A 16,957-nucleotide genomic window follows, 5' to 3' on the forward strand; every position below is an offset into this window, starting at 1 on the left:
GGAGCTGAGAATCTAGTGAGGAAGACAGCTATTAAGCATGTAATTACAATAATGGGGGATAAGTGTTGGTAGTGGGTAATGAATTGCTTTGGAAGTGCATAGGAGTTTGAAGGCGAGGTAATCTAACCTAGATTAGGGGTTGGAAAGTCTTCCCAGGGGAAGACTTGGGCTAAGAGACAAGTAGGACTTAGCCAGTCAACCTGAAAAAAGTATTACATTTTAGGCAGAGGGAACATTGAAAAATAAACTCAGCTTGCTTCTTCTGCAGAAAGCAGAGTCACGAGAGATACAGTTAGGAAGCTGGAGAAGAAACAAGGAAGCTAAGGAAAGTCTGTCAAGTCTTCTTATAGAAAACACGTGCAAATATCTTTGCAGCTTCTTCATATGCACTTGCAGCCTTTCTAGATAGCTCAGGGGAAAATATAGTAGTTTTTAAGTCAATAATCACTTATTCACTAAAGGAAGACACTTGTGTGTACAATAAAAGACGGCATTTCTATGAAATTTTCAGCTTTTTTTTCCTGAAGTCTTCATTTATTGCTAAAAGTTTATTATCAGTCACTTCAAAACATTAACATGTTGGGAAAGATCCTAATGGAGTATCATAATTTACCTGCTTTACAGACGTCATTCTCTGGTCATAAACCTACCATTTATGTGTGAGTGTCCGTTTCTTCTCAGTCATGTCCAACTCTTTTCAATCCCATGGACTGTAGCCTATGAGGCTACTCTGTCCATGGGATTTTCCAGGCAAGAACACAGGAGTAGGTTGCCATTTCCTCCTCCAGGGGGTCTTCCCAACCCAGGGATAGAGCCTGTGTCTCTTGTGTCTCATACACTGGCAGGCAGATTCTTGGCAGACCCATGTATGAGTGATACACATTAAATAAATAGGATTGAAGCATGGCATTTGTATTGGCTGTATTGATTAGGATTACAACAACAACAAAAAGTCTCAAACTAGCTTAAGCAAAAAATGGATTATAAATATAAATGCTTGCTTTTCTCTCTGCATATCAATTCCCTGTTCTTCTCTGCTCCAAATGAAAGGAAACATGGCTGCTGAAACATCTTGCACATTACATCTCACAGTTCAAGTTCTCAAAGAAAGGCTGCTGCTGCTAAGTCACTTCAGTTGTGTCCGACTCTGTGCGACCCAAGAGACGGCAGCCCGCCAGGCTCCTCCATCCCTGGGATTCTCCAGGCAAGAACACTGGAGTGGGTTGCCATTTCCTCCTCCAATGCATGAAAGTGATAAGTGAAAGTGAAGTCGTTCAGTCGTGTCCGACTCTTCGCGACCCCATGGACTGCAGCCTACCAGGCTCCTCTGTCCATAGGATTTTCCAGGCAAGAGTACTGGAGTGGGTTGCCATTTAGCCCCTCTCAATTCCAATTCCAAAATGTCCAGGGAAGGACTGTAATTGGCCACACTTGGGTCAACTGACCATCCCTAGACCAATCATTTTGGCTGGGGGTGGAGTGTGAAGCAATTTTATGTTATTCTGAGAGATTCACATATACTAACTCCTCATACAACCTCTGAAGATATACATTGATATTAACCTCATATTATAGATAAGAAAATTGAGAGAGGAGTCTTTAGAAGGAAGGCACACATCATAGCAAATGCTGAAGTTAGCCCGAACAAACTGGTAGCATGTCTGTTACTCCCCACCCACCATTTCCTTTCTGATAATTCTTCCCATTACCCATCCAGAGAAACTTTCATGTTATTCTGTGTCTTGCTGGGGTTTTTTTTTCCCAATAAACTTTGGAGATCTTTTTAAGCCCTATATACCTATTTCATTCTTTTTTTTTTTTCACCCAGGGTTTAGTATTACATTAACTATTTCTATGTTGATGAACAGTTACTCTGGGTTCAATTTTTCACAGTTAAAAACAATACTGTAACCATACCTGAACATGTATCTTTGTGTAATTTTTAGGAATTGTTGGGTAAAAGAATATATGAATTGCATACACAGTGTGTATACTGTTTTTAGGAACCAAGTATATGTATTGACAGGTACTGCATCAAAAATGGGTTTCAATTTACACATGGCCCAGTTTGTCCTTCATACTAACCTCAACAACTCTAAACAGGTAACTTCTAAATCCTGGGGCATAGGTAAGGGTTAATGTGGGCTCAGAGAAGGGACATCTATTCCAGCATGTCAGTTAAGGCTTCTAGGAGGAAGTGATTCCTAGGCTGAGATGGGATGATGCTAGGTGCCAAGGAACACCAAATGTTACTAGGAAATCACGAGAAGCTAGGACAGAGGCAGAGAACAGATTCTCCCTCATAGTCTTCAGGAGGAACCAACTCTGCTGACAGCTTGATCTTGGACTTTTAACCTCAAGAACCATGACAAAAGAAAATACTGTTAAGTCATCCTTTGGTACTTTGTTACAACAGTCCTAATCTCATTCTCCAGTAGGTTAGACTGTTTACATCAGTTTGCTAAGACTTTGCCATAACAAAGTACCACAGAATGGGTTAGTTAACAGATATTTATTTTCTCAATCTTCTGGAGGCTGGAAGACTGAGATCAAGGTGTCAGTAGGATTGGGGTTTTTTCTTATTCTTTAAAAAAAATTTGTTGTTGTTGTTGTTGTGCTATGTGCCATGTGGGATCCCAGTTCCCTGACCAGGGGTCAAACCCATGCCGCCTGCATGGGAAGTGTGGAGTGTCAACCACTGGACCACCAGGGAAGTCCCAGGGTTGGTTTCTTCTGAGACCTCTGTTTGGTTTGTGAATGGCTATTAAGAAATGAAATATTTCCTGCCATATCAGTAATCAGGGATGTCACAGTCATCAGCAATTGCAGCCCTCCTGTGTAAGCCAGTGAACCCTGAGGACACTCAGGAAGGAAAGAATATCTGCCATTTAGCAGCCATCAGACTGCAGCCACTCCCTCTGGTGAGCCCTGAGGAAACTCAGGATGTGAAAACACAGGATATTGGCCCCAGATAGCTAAGGTGCGTGTCAAAGGAATGATTTCAGTGAGCCGCAACTCTTGCATCTTCCCATACATAGGAAAGTGCTAAATTCTCTAACTTGGGATATCTGATTTTCTTTAATTTACAAAAATCTTTTGATTTTCATACTACCTGGCCTTTGTTGCAAAGCTTCTATATATCCTGGTTCCCCCCCTCCCCTCTTACCTCTTCAGAGCAGTTCTTTCAGGGTTACTGGAGATGCTGCCTCCCAGGCTTGAAGTCCTAAAAATTCCCACCAAATAAAAGATAACTCTCAACTTTTGTGTTGTGAATATTTTTTTTTAAGTCTACACTGTCTTCACATACTCTTCCCTTTGTGTGTCTGTATTCAAACTTCCTCTTATAAGGACATCAGCCATATTGGGTTAGGACCCACCCTTAGGGCTTCATTTTAACTTGTTTATCTCTTTTAAGACCCTATCCTGAACCTTTGCCTCAGTGGTAAAGAATAGGCCTGCCAGTGCAAGAGACATGGGTTTGATCCCTGATCCAGGAAGATCCCATAGGCCATGGAGCAACTAAGCCCATGTGCTACAACTACTGAGCCTGTACTCCAGAGCCCAGGAACCCCAACAACTGAAGCCCATGTGACTTAGCACCCATGCTCCACAACAAGAGAAACCATTTCAATGAGAAACCTGCACACCACAACTTGAGAGTGGCCCCTGCTTTCCACAACTAGAGAAAAGCTGGTATAGCAATGAAGACCTAGCACAGCTATAAATAAATAAATAAAAAGTGTTCTGAGCAGTTTATTTTAAAAAAGACCCTATCCTCAAATATGATCACTCTGTGAGGCACTGGGGGTTAGGGCTTTACCATATTAATAGGGAGGGAGGTGTAATTCAGCCCACAACAAGAGGCCAATGGAAGAAAACTAAGACAGTAGCACCAACTGCCAGATATGTGAGTGAGGCCATTGCCAACCTTGCAGCTCGGCTGAGGCTCTAGCCGAATGCTGCTTCGTGAGTGAGCTAAGGTGAAATCAGCAGAACTATTCGGATAATCCACACAATTGCAAGAAGTCAAAAATCACTGTTGTTTTAAGCCACTGGGTTTTGGGATAGCTTCTTATTCAGCAATATATAACTGGGGGAAAAAAACCCATTTCACATAAATTCTAAACTGGGCTCAGTTCCACTACACTAGCTAGTGATAGTCTACCTGTTAAGTGGATTGTTTAGTCAGCTATTTCATATTACCATAGAAAAGAAGTGGTGCTAATTTATTAATTTAAAATGAATAGACCTGGAGAAGGAAATGGCATACCACTCCAGTATTCTTGCCTTGGAAATCCCCTGGACAGAGGAGCTTGGCGGGCTACAGAGCACAGGGACACAGAGTGTTGGACACAACTTAGCGACTGAGCACAAACATTTTAAAGTATTTTTTGCGCTCAATTTAGCTCCTCTGTGAGTCTGTGATCATCTAAAACTTCCATGACAGGTACTGGGATGCAATAGTGGATGACCCTAGCATGTCCTCCTGTGGTCACAGAGCTAATATCTGGTTACTATGATGCATTACTGGAATCTAGGAACATGGCACACACAGAAACTGCCACTCATTACATGAAGATGCAGCTTTAAAAAATAGAAATAAAAGTGTAGAAAAAAAAATAAATAAATAAAATGAATAGACATTATTGCTACTAGTGATAATATGTATAGCATTTTGCCAGTTGTTCGAGATAGTCTGTTAATAATTTATAAAGTTTTTTAATCAAAGCAATATTGAATTATAGACCCCTGAGACTGAAAGGAACAAGAGGTCATTTAATCCATCTCTTTATCTTCACAGAGAATGACAATTCTATTTCAGCCAGACAAGAATCCTCCTCCTCACTGACATCCAAAAAAACTTTTAAAATGTCGATCTGTAAATGGAATGGTATTTGGCACTCTCTAGGCCTTTAAAGATTTAATACAATGATGCAGAGACAAACCACACTTAAAACTCAAAGTGCTGCATGCATAAACAGCTTAGAAAGAACAGATAAAAGAGATGTGATAGATACAGGCATACTTTGAGCATATTGTGGGTTCATTTCCCAACCACCGCAATAAAGCAAATATTGCAATAAAGTGAGTTGAACAAATTTTTTGGTTTCCTAATGCATGTGAAAATTTATATTTACATTCTGCTGGAGAAGGAAATGGCATAACCCCCGGGAACGAAGGAGCCTGGTGGGCTGCTGTCTATGGGGTGGCACAGAGTCGGACACGACTAAAGCGACTTAGCAGCAGCAGCAGCAGCTGGTGTCTACCAAATGTGCAATAGCATTATGTCTTAAAAATGCCACAATGTACATACCTTAATTAAAAAATACTTTATTACTAAAAATGCTAATTATCATTTATGCTCTCAGCAAGTCAGAGTAGTAACATCCAAGATCTGAATCACAGATCACCATAACAAATACAATAATAATGAAAAAAATTGAAATGTTGCCAGAATTACTAAAGTGTGACACAGAGACACAAAGTAAGCAAATGCTATTGGGAAATGGTGCCAACAGGCTTGTGTGATGTAGGATTGCCATAAACCTTCAATTTTTTTTTTTAAAGTAGTATCTGTGAAGCACAATAAAGTGAAGTAAAATAAGGTTTGCCTGTATATACAATGGAATTTTATTTATGAAAAAGAAGAAAATCGTGCTATTTGCAACAACATAAATTGGCCTTGAGGGAAGTGTGTTAAGTGAAGTAAATCAGACAGAGAAAGAAGATTACTGTATGGTATCATTATATGTGGAATCTTGAAAAGCCAAACTCATAAAAACAGAGGCTAGAATGGTGGTTAGCAGGGCCTGGAGGTAGAGGGGAGAGGAGGATTGCTATTTGTCAAATATACAAACTTCCACTTCAGTTCAGTTTAGTTCAGTCGCTCAGTCGTGTCCGACTCTTTGCAACACCGTGGACTACAGCATGCTAGGCTTCCCTGTCCATCACCAACACCCAGAGCTTCCTCAAACTCATGTCCATCGAGTTGGTGATGCCATCCAACCATCTCATTCTCTGTCGTCCCCTTCTCCCCTTGCCTTCAATCTTTCCCAGCATCAGGGTCTTTTCCAATGAGTCAGTTCTTCGCATTAGGTGGCCAAAGTATTGGAGCTTAACCTTCAGCATCAGTCCTTCCAATGAATATTCAGGACTGATTTCCTTTAGGATGGACTGGTTTGACCTCCTTGCAGTCCCAGGGACTCTCAAGAGTCTTCTCCAACACCACAGTTCAAAAGCATTAATTCTTCGGCGCTCAGTTTTCTTTATAGTCCAACTCTCACATCGATACATGACTACTGGAAAAACCATAGCTTTGACTAGACAGACCTTTGTTGGCAAAGTAACGTCTCTGCTTTTTAATATGCTGTCTAGGTTGGTCATAGCTTTTCTTACAAGGAGCAAGCATGAGTAACTTCTACTTACAGGGTGAATAAGTTTTGGGATCTAATGTACAGCATGGTTATTATAGCTAATAATACTGTATTATATACTTGAAAGTTGTGAAGAGAGATTTTAAATGTTCTTGTAATAGAAAAGAAATGGTAGGACTTCTCTGGTGGTAAAGTGGGTAAGAATGCACCTGCCGATGCAGGGGACATGGGTTTCATCCCTGATTCGGGAAGATTCCACATGCCACTGAGCAACTAAGCCCAAGTATCACAACTACTGAACCTGTGCTCTAGAGCTGGGCAGCCACAACTACTGAGTCTGCATGTTGGAGCTGCTGAAGCCTGTGTGCCTAGAACCTGTGCTCTGCAATAAGAGAAGCCACTGCAATGAGAAGCCCATGCACTGCAGCAAAGAGTAGCCCCCACTCACCACAACTACAGAAAGCCCACATACAGCAACAGAGACCCAGCGCAACCAAAAATAAATAAATAAATATTATATAAAAAGAGAAATAGTGTATTATATATACTAATAATATATAGTATTATTTATACTATATAAATAGTATTATATTTTTTATATATTATAAAAAGAGAAATAGTAATTATATAATAGTAATTATATACCTGGAGGTATTAACTAATTCTATGGTGGTAATCATTTTTCAATATATGTGTATCAAATCAACACCCTGTACACCTTAAAGAATGTCATATCTCAATTAAATTTCAATAAAGCTGAAAAAACCGATAATTGCTGCATATGAAATTACATTTTTCTTCTAATTTATCTACATAAACATTATGAGTCCATGTAGATAATATAGACAGAAGTTTACATAACTATACAAGTATATAGATTATATAGGTAAAAGAAAAGATTTTGAGAAACATGACAGCTGCCAAATATTTGAAGGGCTGTTATGCAGAAGAAAAGTGAAACTTAATCTGTGTAGTTACTGGGTAGAACTAAGACTAGGGGTGAAAAAGATGGAAATTTCAGGGTGGAATGTATCATTTTATCTTTAGGAAGAACTTTTTGACAATTAGAATTCTTTGAAATAAATGGGCTCCCTCACTGGAGTTACTGTACAGGGAATTCCAGAAGATTATCCTAGATGATCTCTGACGTTCTTTCCAACCCTATGACATTGAGCCATGTGTCAAAATTAAACACATTTGGGGGATATGCGTGCATGCATGCTAAATCACTTCAGTTGTGTCCGACTCTGTGCGACCCCAAGGACGGTAACCTGCCAGGCTCCTCTGGCCATGGTATTCTCCAGGCAAGAATACTGGAGTGGGTTGCCATGCTCTCTTCCAGGGGATCTTCCCCACCCAGGGGTCGAACTCACAACCTGCATCTCTCACATCTCCTGCACTGGCAGGCAGGTTCTTTATCACTAGTGCCACTTGGGAAACACTTGGGGGAATGTAGAGGAAGGTAACTGAATTTTACAGGCAAATAATCATTATCAGCTGTGGCTGTTTCAGGTATAGGCTGAGTAGAGTACAGGGAAACTATTGTGTGTCTATGGATAAGTCTGAGATTTTCCTAAGAAGGAGGCAAGATCTGAGTAGATTTTGTAGTTTGTAAATTCAAGTCCTGAATACTGTAAAGGAAGTCATTTCAGTACCATATTGGGGAGAATCTGAGTATTGCAAAAGTGAAATGAAAGTCACTCAGTCATGTCCAGCTCTTTGTGACCCCATGGACTTTACATTCCATGGAATTCTCTAGGCCAGAATACTGGAGTGGAGAGCCTTTCCTTTCTCCAGGGGATCTTCTCAACCCAGGGATTGAAACCAGGTCTCCTGCATTGCAGGCAGATTCTTTACCAGCTGAGCCACAAGGGAAACCCAAGGTGGGTAGCCTATCCCTCTCCAGAGGATCTTCCCAACCAAGAAATCGAACTGGGGTATCCTGCATTGCAGGCAGATTCTTTACCAACTGAGCTATTAGGGAAACCCTGAGTATTGCAAAAATCAGAGTTAAAAAGGAAGAAATCCTAAAGTAGGCTTATTGAATAAAATATATATGCCTACCATAGAAGGGGTGAGGGTTTGAGGAACAGGAGCTGATGAACATTAGGCAATTACAATTCAGGGTATACTGGGAAATAATTTTGAAACATCAGGTGAAAATTTTAGACCTTGTACATTATGAAGGGGAGGGGAAGCACAGTCAAAGCAATGACAGGAAGACGTATTTTTGTTTTAGTTAATTGCTTGGTGCTAAAGTTGAGGAATCTCAAAAGAAAAGGCTAGTAGCAGGAGAATCCAGCAGAAAGATGACCCGGATATCCATACAAATGTAGAGAAAGAAATATGGACTAATATGGGAAATAGTGTAAGACTGGCAATACTCTGGAAATCCAGATCAGTCAAGACAGGGAACTGGAGAAGGCAATGGCAACCCACTCCAGTGTTCTTGCCTGGAGAATCCCAGGGACAGGGGAGCCTGGTGGGTTGCCATCTATGGGGTCGCACAGAGTTGGACACGACTGACGCGACTGAGCAGCAGCAGCAGCAGCAAGACAGGGATCAGTGAAGCACTGCTTACCCGTTCCTTGCTTCTGAAAACTGTGGTATTACTTCTATTACAGGGAAAGTAAAGATGATGAGTATCTTTGTCTTCAATGTGCCTTGTTGATGATGATGGGTTTGATTTCCGTGCCATCCCCTGGCCATTGCTCAGGTGAGGCTGTCCCTATGCTACTGTGCACCATGTGCTCGACTTGTTTTTCATCTGGTTTCTGTACCCGCCTGGAGTTCACAGCTGCCCTCAATTTAGCTTGATCTAGTACTACTTGGGATTGTTGTAAGTGTTTCAATTGTTTCAAGTATGTAATTCTCAGGTGGGTCACTTGGGCTTGATTTTATTGAGATGAAATAGTGTCCCGCACCTAAGTAAGTAGGTTTCTCCCTGGTCTATTGCCCCTTACCCCCATTCTGAAAATTCCCATTTCACTTTGAAAAATATCTCTTATATTTGCCTTACTTTTGTGCTCCATCGTGCCTGACTTTTTGCAATCCCATGGACTATAGCCCGCTAGGCTCCTCTGTCCATGGGATTCTCCAGGCAAGAATACTGGAGTGGGTTGCCCACTCTTCCACCGGCATCTTCCCAACCCAAGGATTGAACCCACATCTCATGCATCTCCTGCATTGACAGGCAGATTCTTGACCACTGAGCCACCTGGGAAGCCCTTGCCTAAGTCTAGGCAGGATCTTAAGAATCTATGGTAGAGGAATTTTCATATGCTAAACAAAAGTAGTATTTCACATATAATAGTTCGCATATGCAGGTACTGGTGATGACCAGGTAGAGATGCCTGATAAAGTGATATGCGATTCCATGTGTTTTTATTGGTAGATTGGTGTTTTTGTTTTTAGTTAAGTGCAAGTTGTCAGGTGGTGGTGGTGGGTGGCTCACTTGAATAAATACTGTAGAATTTGTTCCATGATCTAAGCATATAACATTTGAAAAAATTAGGCCTGGAAATTTGATGAACTTCTGAAATCATTACATTTTTTTGGTACTAACAGTGCTTTTTATATGCCAAATACTGTGCCTTATTTTACATTAACCAATTTAATTCTCACAACAGCCCTACAAGGTAGGTACTATTGCTATCACCATCACGTCACAGATGAGGAACTGATGCCAAAGAGGTTAAATATTTGCCTAAGAACAAACAGCTAACAAGTAATCAGAGCTCAGTTTTGAACTCAAGCAGTCTGGCTTAAGTGCCTGTCCTTAACCACTGCACTATCCTATACTCATCCACTGCATACTGTTAAAGAATTAGCAGAGAACCCAGACTCGTCTCCAAGTGACATTCTCTCAGATAGTAAAAATCGAACAACAAAACAAATTCTGGCTCTATGATCACCTTTACCCCTTATCAGTAATTTTTTTTTTTTTCGCAAACACTTTGGGAATTAAAAGGAGAAAAAGTATTTAAACACAGGAAAACTTTGATCCAAATGAAAAATTCATACTGTATCCAGAGCTAAAGTACAGTGTTTCTTTTGCCATTTGGTGGGCAATTTCAGTTATTTCTGGTGATACCCTGGATGGCAATGGAACACCTTCATAGAGCTTTTATTGTAGTGAATATTAATGGTTCATCTTTCATCCTGTTCTATGAAAGATGTGCAAAGGAGAGCTCATCCACCTTTTCCCCTGGACCTTATCTTCCCAATGGTTGTTTTGTCTTTGCAATGGCTCCTATACTCTGCTTTCAAGCAAATTTTCAGTAAGGTACCCCCAATAACTGATACTTTTAATAAAGGACATAGGGAAGCTAACTGAATAGCTAAAAATAATTATCAAGTTCTTTAAGAATGTAAAAAACTGAATATTAAGATGCAAGAGTATGCAGTGAGGGGGAGACAAGTGAATATACAAATATGTCTGTGTGCTTGCGCTTTAAAAACATTTCTCTTTTCTGCCTGAGTCACTCTCTTTAGACAATACAGGCAAAAGATAAGTTCTGACTCAGAAACACAGTCAAAGGTAATTTTATTTTTCTCCTTTGTCATCAAAAGACCTGACCACGTGCACTGTATATAAAGCATGCCGGTGTGAAGATTAGCTTTACTGTCAAGCGACGTAAGGGTAACAGAAACACATACGTGGTTAAATGGTAAAGAAGTTCAAGAGGACTTCGTGATAATATAACAGGAGGAATCGGGTTATAACTGCTTCCCCAATGAGATTGTAGAGTACAGACAACCAAGGTGAGTGCAACTTTCCATCATGAAATAATTTCAAAATAATTACAATGAAATAATTTCAAAAAATTACAATGAAATAATGTACTTTATTATGTTCACGTAAATTTTATATCATTTACTTTTTTATGTCTGCTGCTGACACGGGTGTTTAAAGGAATCCTCCAGGGTATTTTAGACAGCCCCACCTGGATGGCAAGCACCAAACTTCTTGTGCTTTTCCGTCCCAGCTGAGTCGGCTAAAGAACTGTGCACCTGGGGCGCTCAGCGCAACTGATTGATTTGACAGGGTGAGGTGGGACAGGGAAACCTTTAAACCGACCGACCCCTCAAAAGGCGGTAAGCGCGTTGAACCGAACGTGTGAGGGGTAGGCTAAGGTGGATTCGGACGTGGGAGGCCGAGCTGCCGCGAAGGAACAGAAGGACGGAAAGACCTGAAACAGCTGTAGACGTGCCAAAGAGGTGGGTACCGGGGATGGCGGTGGGGGTGGACCCACCCTGCGAGGAGGCGGGGGCGCGCGGGAGGGGCGGGGCCGCCAGGAAGCCCGCCCTCTGAGTAGCGGAGATGACTGGTCGGGTTGCGGGCAGGAGACGCTCTGTCCCACGCTCTCCCAGTGCTCGGTGGTTTAAAGATGGCGGCGGCGGCGGCAGCGGCAGCATTGGGGGCGCGGAGCCGCGGGATGGGAAGGGAAAAGGAGAACCTGTGAGGCGTCGGGAGGCAGCGCGGCGCCTGCTGTGAGGAGTCGGGTGCGGAGCCGCAGGCGGCCGGACCGCTCAGGGCCGGGGCCTGGATTGGGAAGGAGAGGCCGGAGCAGCGCCTGGAACCCGAGGCCGGAGCCGAGGAGGAATGTGACCAGGGGTCGTCGGGGGCGCGGGAGTGAGCGAGCGCAGGGATGGGGCAGCAGGTGGGCCGCGTCGGGGAGGCTCCGGGGCTTCAGCAGTCGCAACCCCGCGGGATCCGGGGCAGCAGCGCAGCCAGGCCCTCCGGTCGCAGGCGGGACCTGGTGGGGCGCACCGCAGAGGCCGGCTTCAATATCTTCACCCAGCATGGTGAGTGTGCCCGGGAGCCGGCGTGAGGGCGTGGGGGAGGCCGGAGGTGGAGTTGGGGCGGGGTGGGAGGCAGACAGGCAGCCTTAGGGGGTCGAGCGGGTGGAGGGGTGCCCGAGAGTGGGGGCGGAATCGGCTGCCATCTGGGCCAGTCACGGGAGGCGAGTCACACCCCTCCCCCCTCCCGTCTCCAGCCTGGCTGGCAGCTCCCGGGGGCGGAGGAGGAAAGAGAAGTGGTCTTAGGGATCTTGGATGGACTGTCGTCTACACTGGACACGACTGTGCGGCGCGGGGAGGACGGTACATGCTATCCTCAGGGGAGAGGAGACTGAAGGGAGGTGTGAGCTTAATCCAGGTGTTAGCATAAATCGGTTGTTATCGAAGGGACAGTGAGTTGTGCCTCGAGGGATTGGGAAATAGGAACTGAATCTCAGGAGGTAGTGGCCTGTGAACTAGACGTACAAGCCAGGCAATGAGCGGTGTTAGGATAGTGAACAGTGCCCTGAAATCCCCTTCTATAGGAAAGGTAAGGATAGTAACTCAGCAATTGAAATTTTTTTATTTCGAACTGGAAGTGAAGGGTTTTGCCAAACCATCCTCTGTTCTGCTCTTTTTGAGTAGGACACAATTCTGAGATGGCTGGCAGGGGTCTGACGTTGGTGGGTATAGTTAGGACTTTGGGTAGGAACAAGAGTTTTTCTGCCTATCATGTGTGCATGTATACAAACATATATCCTCTCTATGGTCTGGAACCTATGACTTTGGCCTCATATCAAGGTATTTTTAAGTTGTCTCCAACTGCAGTTTTTAATATCTCTTGATCATCTACTCCAAGAATTTATGTATATTATATGTTTGTCCCACTGTACTAATATGTAACTTACAAATGTACACAGAAGCAGAATTTAAGAAAGGATGAGATGAAAAAATAAATATAACAAGAGTTCTAATCTATTCTTTCCTGCAGTCCAGTGGGTCCTTTTGCACTCCTCTTAGCTGCACCCACACCTTTTGAGGCCACTTGTCTAAAGGAAGAAGGGAAAAAGACTGACCTTCATGGAGCTGAGATACCCTAAGATCTGAGGGAGGCTGAAGAAATAGATGTGACTTCTATATAAAGGACTGGATAGTTGAGGTTGGCTGAGCCGCAGCAAACTGGAATTTCACTGAAGAGGCATACTGCTGCTAAGTCGCTTCAGTCATGTCCGACTCTGTGCGACCCTATAGACGGCAGCCCACCAGGCTCCGCCGTCCCTAGGATTCTCCAGGCAAGAATACTGGAGTGGGTTGCCATTTCCTTCTCCAGTGCATGAAAGGGAAAAGTTAAAGTGAAGTCGCTCAGTCGTGTCTGACTCTTAGCGACCCCATGGACTATAGCCTACCAGGCTCCTCCGTCCATGGGATTTTCCAGGCAAGAGTACTGGAGTGGGGTGCCATTGCCTTCTCCGGAAGAGGCATAAGGAAAATAATAAAAGAGAAAAGAGGGTGTTCTTTTCTGCATAGTGTAGGGAAGAAGGAAGGAAATGTGAACTGTTCCTTAGAAATGGAGTTTTGGAGGAAGTTAAGACAAATGGTGTTATGCAGAGAAAGAGTTGGTGAGTTGTATCAGAGTTCTGGGTTTGGACTTTGTGAACAAGCTGAGATTCTTAATGGAAGAGATATAGGTGATTTGGGCCATTCAAGTGTTACATGTCTACTATTAAAGATGTGAGCCTCTCTTCCAGAGATGTGAACATTTTATGAAGGTGCCATATAAGTTAGTCTTTATTGAAATCACTTCCTGCATTGCAGGAGGAAAGAATGGGTAAATAGTTTTCAGGGAAGAAATGATCCAAGCAGCTTTGCATTGTGGAAGGTGTTAGTATGTATTAAACTTGGCCCTGTGGGCAATGGTGATCCTCTTCCTTTAGTCTCTATTCAAGACTTAAGATTTTCTGAGAAGGAGGAGGTCATGAAGAAGGGAATAGGGAGAGATTTTGAAGGGTGGACAGGATTTGGATCTATGGAGCAAGAAAAAGGGCAGGCTGTTCAGGAGAAACAACTAAAGTGTGGACAATTGAAATGAACTTATTTTGTTGATGAAATAGTGAGCAGACATCTGACATGAATGAAGTAAATCTTCCAGGAGTGAATCCTTGAGCAAAAATTGCAGGAATCAAGTTCTGATCCTGGCTTCACCTGGCTGGGTGATTTAGCCACTTACTGTCTTTGGGTTTCTTGTTAAATGTTAGATTGGATGATCTCTAAGGTACCTTCTGACTCTAAGATACTATGATTCTAATTGAGAAGCAGTGGGAAGAAAACTTGGATCACGTTGGGTTATGGACTGTGTTATCGAAAATGTGGCAGAGGAGTTTATATCCTTTCACTTGATTGGTTAGTACATAGGATATGTGAAGAAACCTAAGTATGAGGTGCTCAGAGACTTGGCCTTGCGTGGAGGCAATGGAAACAGGTGGGGTGAATTTGAGATATACTTCATTCAACAAACAAGTTTTTTGAGCACCTATTATGTACTGGACTCTGAGATGCTGCTGTGAACATAACAAGGTCCCTGTCCTTGTGGATCTTAAGGACTTTATGATCTGATGTAGAGGATGAAAGAAGAGCAATGACTTTGTAATACTTAAGAGTATGAACTCTGGAGCCATTCTGTCTGGATTTGAAACCTTACTTGACTGCTTATTATCTGTAACCCTGGGCAAGTTATTTAACCTTTTTGTGCCTTGGATTCTTCATTTGTAAAATGAGGCTAATAAGAATACCTGGTAATAATAGTACCTAGATTAATGAGTTAATGTATGCAAGGCACTTAGAATATGCTTGGCATGTAGTAAGGGCTGCATATATTTTGGTCTGGCCATTACTCCTCCTCCTATTATTAAAAATAAGGATGATCAAAGACAAAAGATTTTGAAATTGGTTTTATTGACAAGTTTGGAAGTTAGAAGTTGATTGAAAAGATGGGAACACGGTAAGTTTGTTGCCAGAGACTAGTATGTAAAGAATACAATTGGCAAATAATATGTAAACAAAGGAGAAGTGAGTACTATTTTTAGACAGATGAGTATTTATAAACTTCTATAGCTCAGAGTTTCTCAACTTCTGCAGTATTGACATTTTGAGGTGGATAATCCTTTGTTATGGGAGCGGTCCTGTGCTTTGTACCGTGTTTAGCATCATTCTTGGCCTCTACTAACTAGATGCCAGTAGCACCTCTTTCTGGTAATCCCCACCCTCTCCTGTTGCAACAACCAGAACTGTTTCCAGACACTGCTAAATTGCCCCTAGGTGAGAACCAGTGCTTAGAAACACATGATAAATTCTGGTTTGAATGAATAAATTCAGTTAGATTCAGAAGCTTCTTAGTGGACCTATTGTTTGACATTTACACAAAAAACCTGGCAACTAGTGTGCAAATCACTGTCTTGAATTTCAGTATTGATGTATTAGCACATAGTTTCATATATGAAAGCTAGACCTGACAGACTGAGTTTACATGGAGGTTTAAATGTAGATTAAATATTGCATGTAGTTAGAAATGTATGTACGTTTATAGAAATGCTTTATCAAAGTCCATGATTTTTTGGTATTTTCTCTTTGAAAATGAGAACAGTATTTTTTTATTAAAATGTAAGTTATTGTAATAACTTGCTTTGCCAAAAATGCTTTTTGTGAATGTAATGTAGAAGGAATAAAAATAGTTGGGCTGTTTTTGGTGTGAAAGAGGTGAGTGCTGTGACTTTTCTGAACTCTGTTATTGAACCTTTTCGGTGAGTTGACATTTAATGATTGGTAATCTAGGGTTGAATACTTTTCCTTGTCTTTTTAATATCTGACATACCTCACAACAATTGAGTGATTTCACTTCAACTTTACTTCCTTCTCTCACTCATTTGCTGTAAATGCTATTAAAAATAAACCTTAAGTTGTGAAGTTTTGAATAATAAAATTTTTACCTTTTTAAATCGAGCTCATCATTTTAAGTGGTCTCATTTATTTAGGATTTGTAGTTCATGTTTTAATATTTGCAGAATGAAAGACGTAGGCACCACAGGTTGAAAAGGATACAGTAGAAAAGAACAGGAATGCTGTTTGCAAGGGAATTTGAATTATGGTGACCTAGTATAGTGGTCCGAAGAAGGCAATGGCAACCCACTCCAGTACTCTTGCCTGGAAAATCCCATGGATGGAGGAGCCTGGTAGGCTGCAGTCCATGGGGTCGCTAAGAGTTGGACACGACTGAGCGACTTCACTTTCGCTTTTCACTTTCATGCATTGGAGAAGGAAATGGCAATCCACTCCAGTGTTCTTGCCTGGAGAATCCCAGGGACGGGGGAGCCTGGTGGGATGCTGTCTGTGGTGTCGCGCAGAGTCGGACACAACTGAAGCGACTTAGCAGCAGCAGCAGTATAGTGGTCACTGATTCTTAGGAGAACTAAACTTTTAAAAGTAAGTCAGCTGTTAACATTTTTATTAACCTCCATATCTGTGTAAGATACAAGTATATAGTTGTGTGTGTGTGTGTGTATTTTTAGAAAAGTAACAATAATTTGTGACACAGATTGTTTTATTACAGCCCAATTGACAGTAAGGTCACAGGTAAATTTTGAAATCTAAAGTTTCTCCTTAAGGGTCTTCAACTTGCTTTAATAAGGAAATAAAAGCCAAACAAAAGAAAAACCAGCATCTTTCCCCCTTCCTATCCCTATACTGTATCGTTGTTTTCTTTCCTCTCTTCACTCTTTTCTATCAATGTCAGTAATGATGATGATAAT

At 42.0% G+C, this 16,957-nt stretch overlaps 1 protein-coding gene across 6 annotated transcripts in view; it reads left to right on the top strand.

Annotated features, from left to right (window-relative positions):
• Positions 1-11,671: 11,671 nt before the first annotated feature.
• The window catches only part of ABL2 (ABL proto-oncogene 2, non-receptor tyrosine kinase), a 105,777-nt gene continuing 100,491 nt past the window's right edge, over positions 11,672-16,957 (top strand). For 4 of the 6 annotated variants that reach the window (XM_081485926.1, XM_081485939.1, XM_081485927.1 and 1 more), the window contains exon 1: positions 11,672-12,182. In XM_081485926.1, the coding sequence (XP_081342052.1) occupies positions 12,026-12,182 (157 nt within the window). In that variant the 5' untranslated portion in view covers positions 11,672-12,025. The remainder of the gene's footprint in view (positions 12,183-16,957) is intronic. The other 2 variants (XM_081485928.1, XM_081485932.1) reach the window with 1 other exon arrangement.

This window comes from Giraffa tippelskirchi, chromosome 5, assembly GCF_054371585.1.
Source record: "Giraffa tippelskirchi isolate mGirTip1 chromosome 5, T2T-mGirTip1v1.2.pri, whole genome shotgun sequence".
Taxonomy (NCBI): Eukaryota; Metazoa; Chordata; class Mammalia; order Artiodactyla; family Giraffidae; genus Giraffa; species Giraffa tippelskirchi.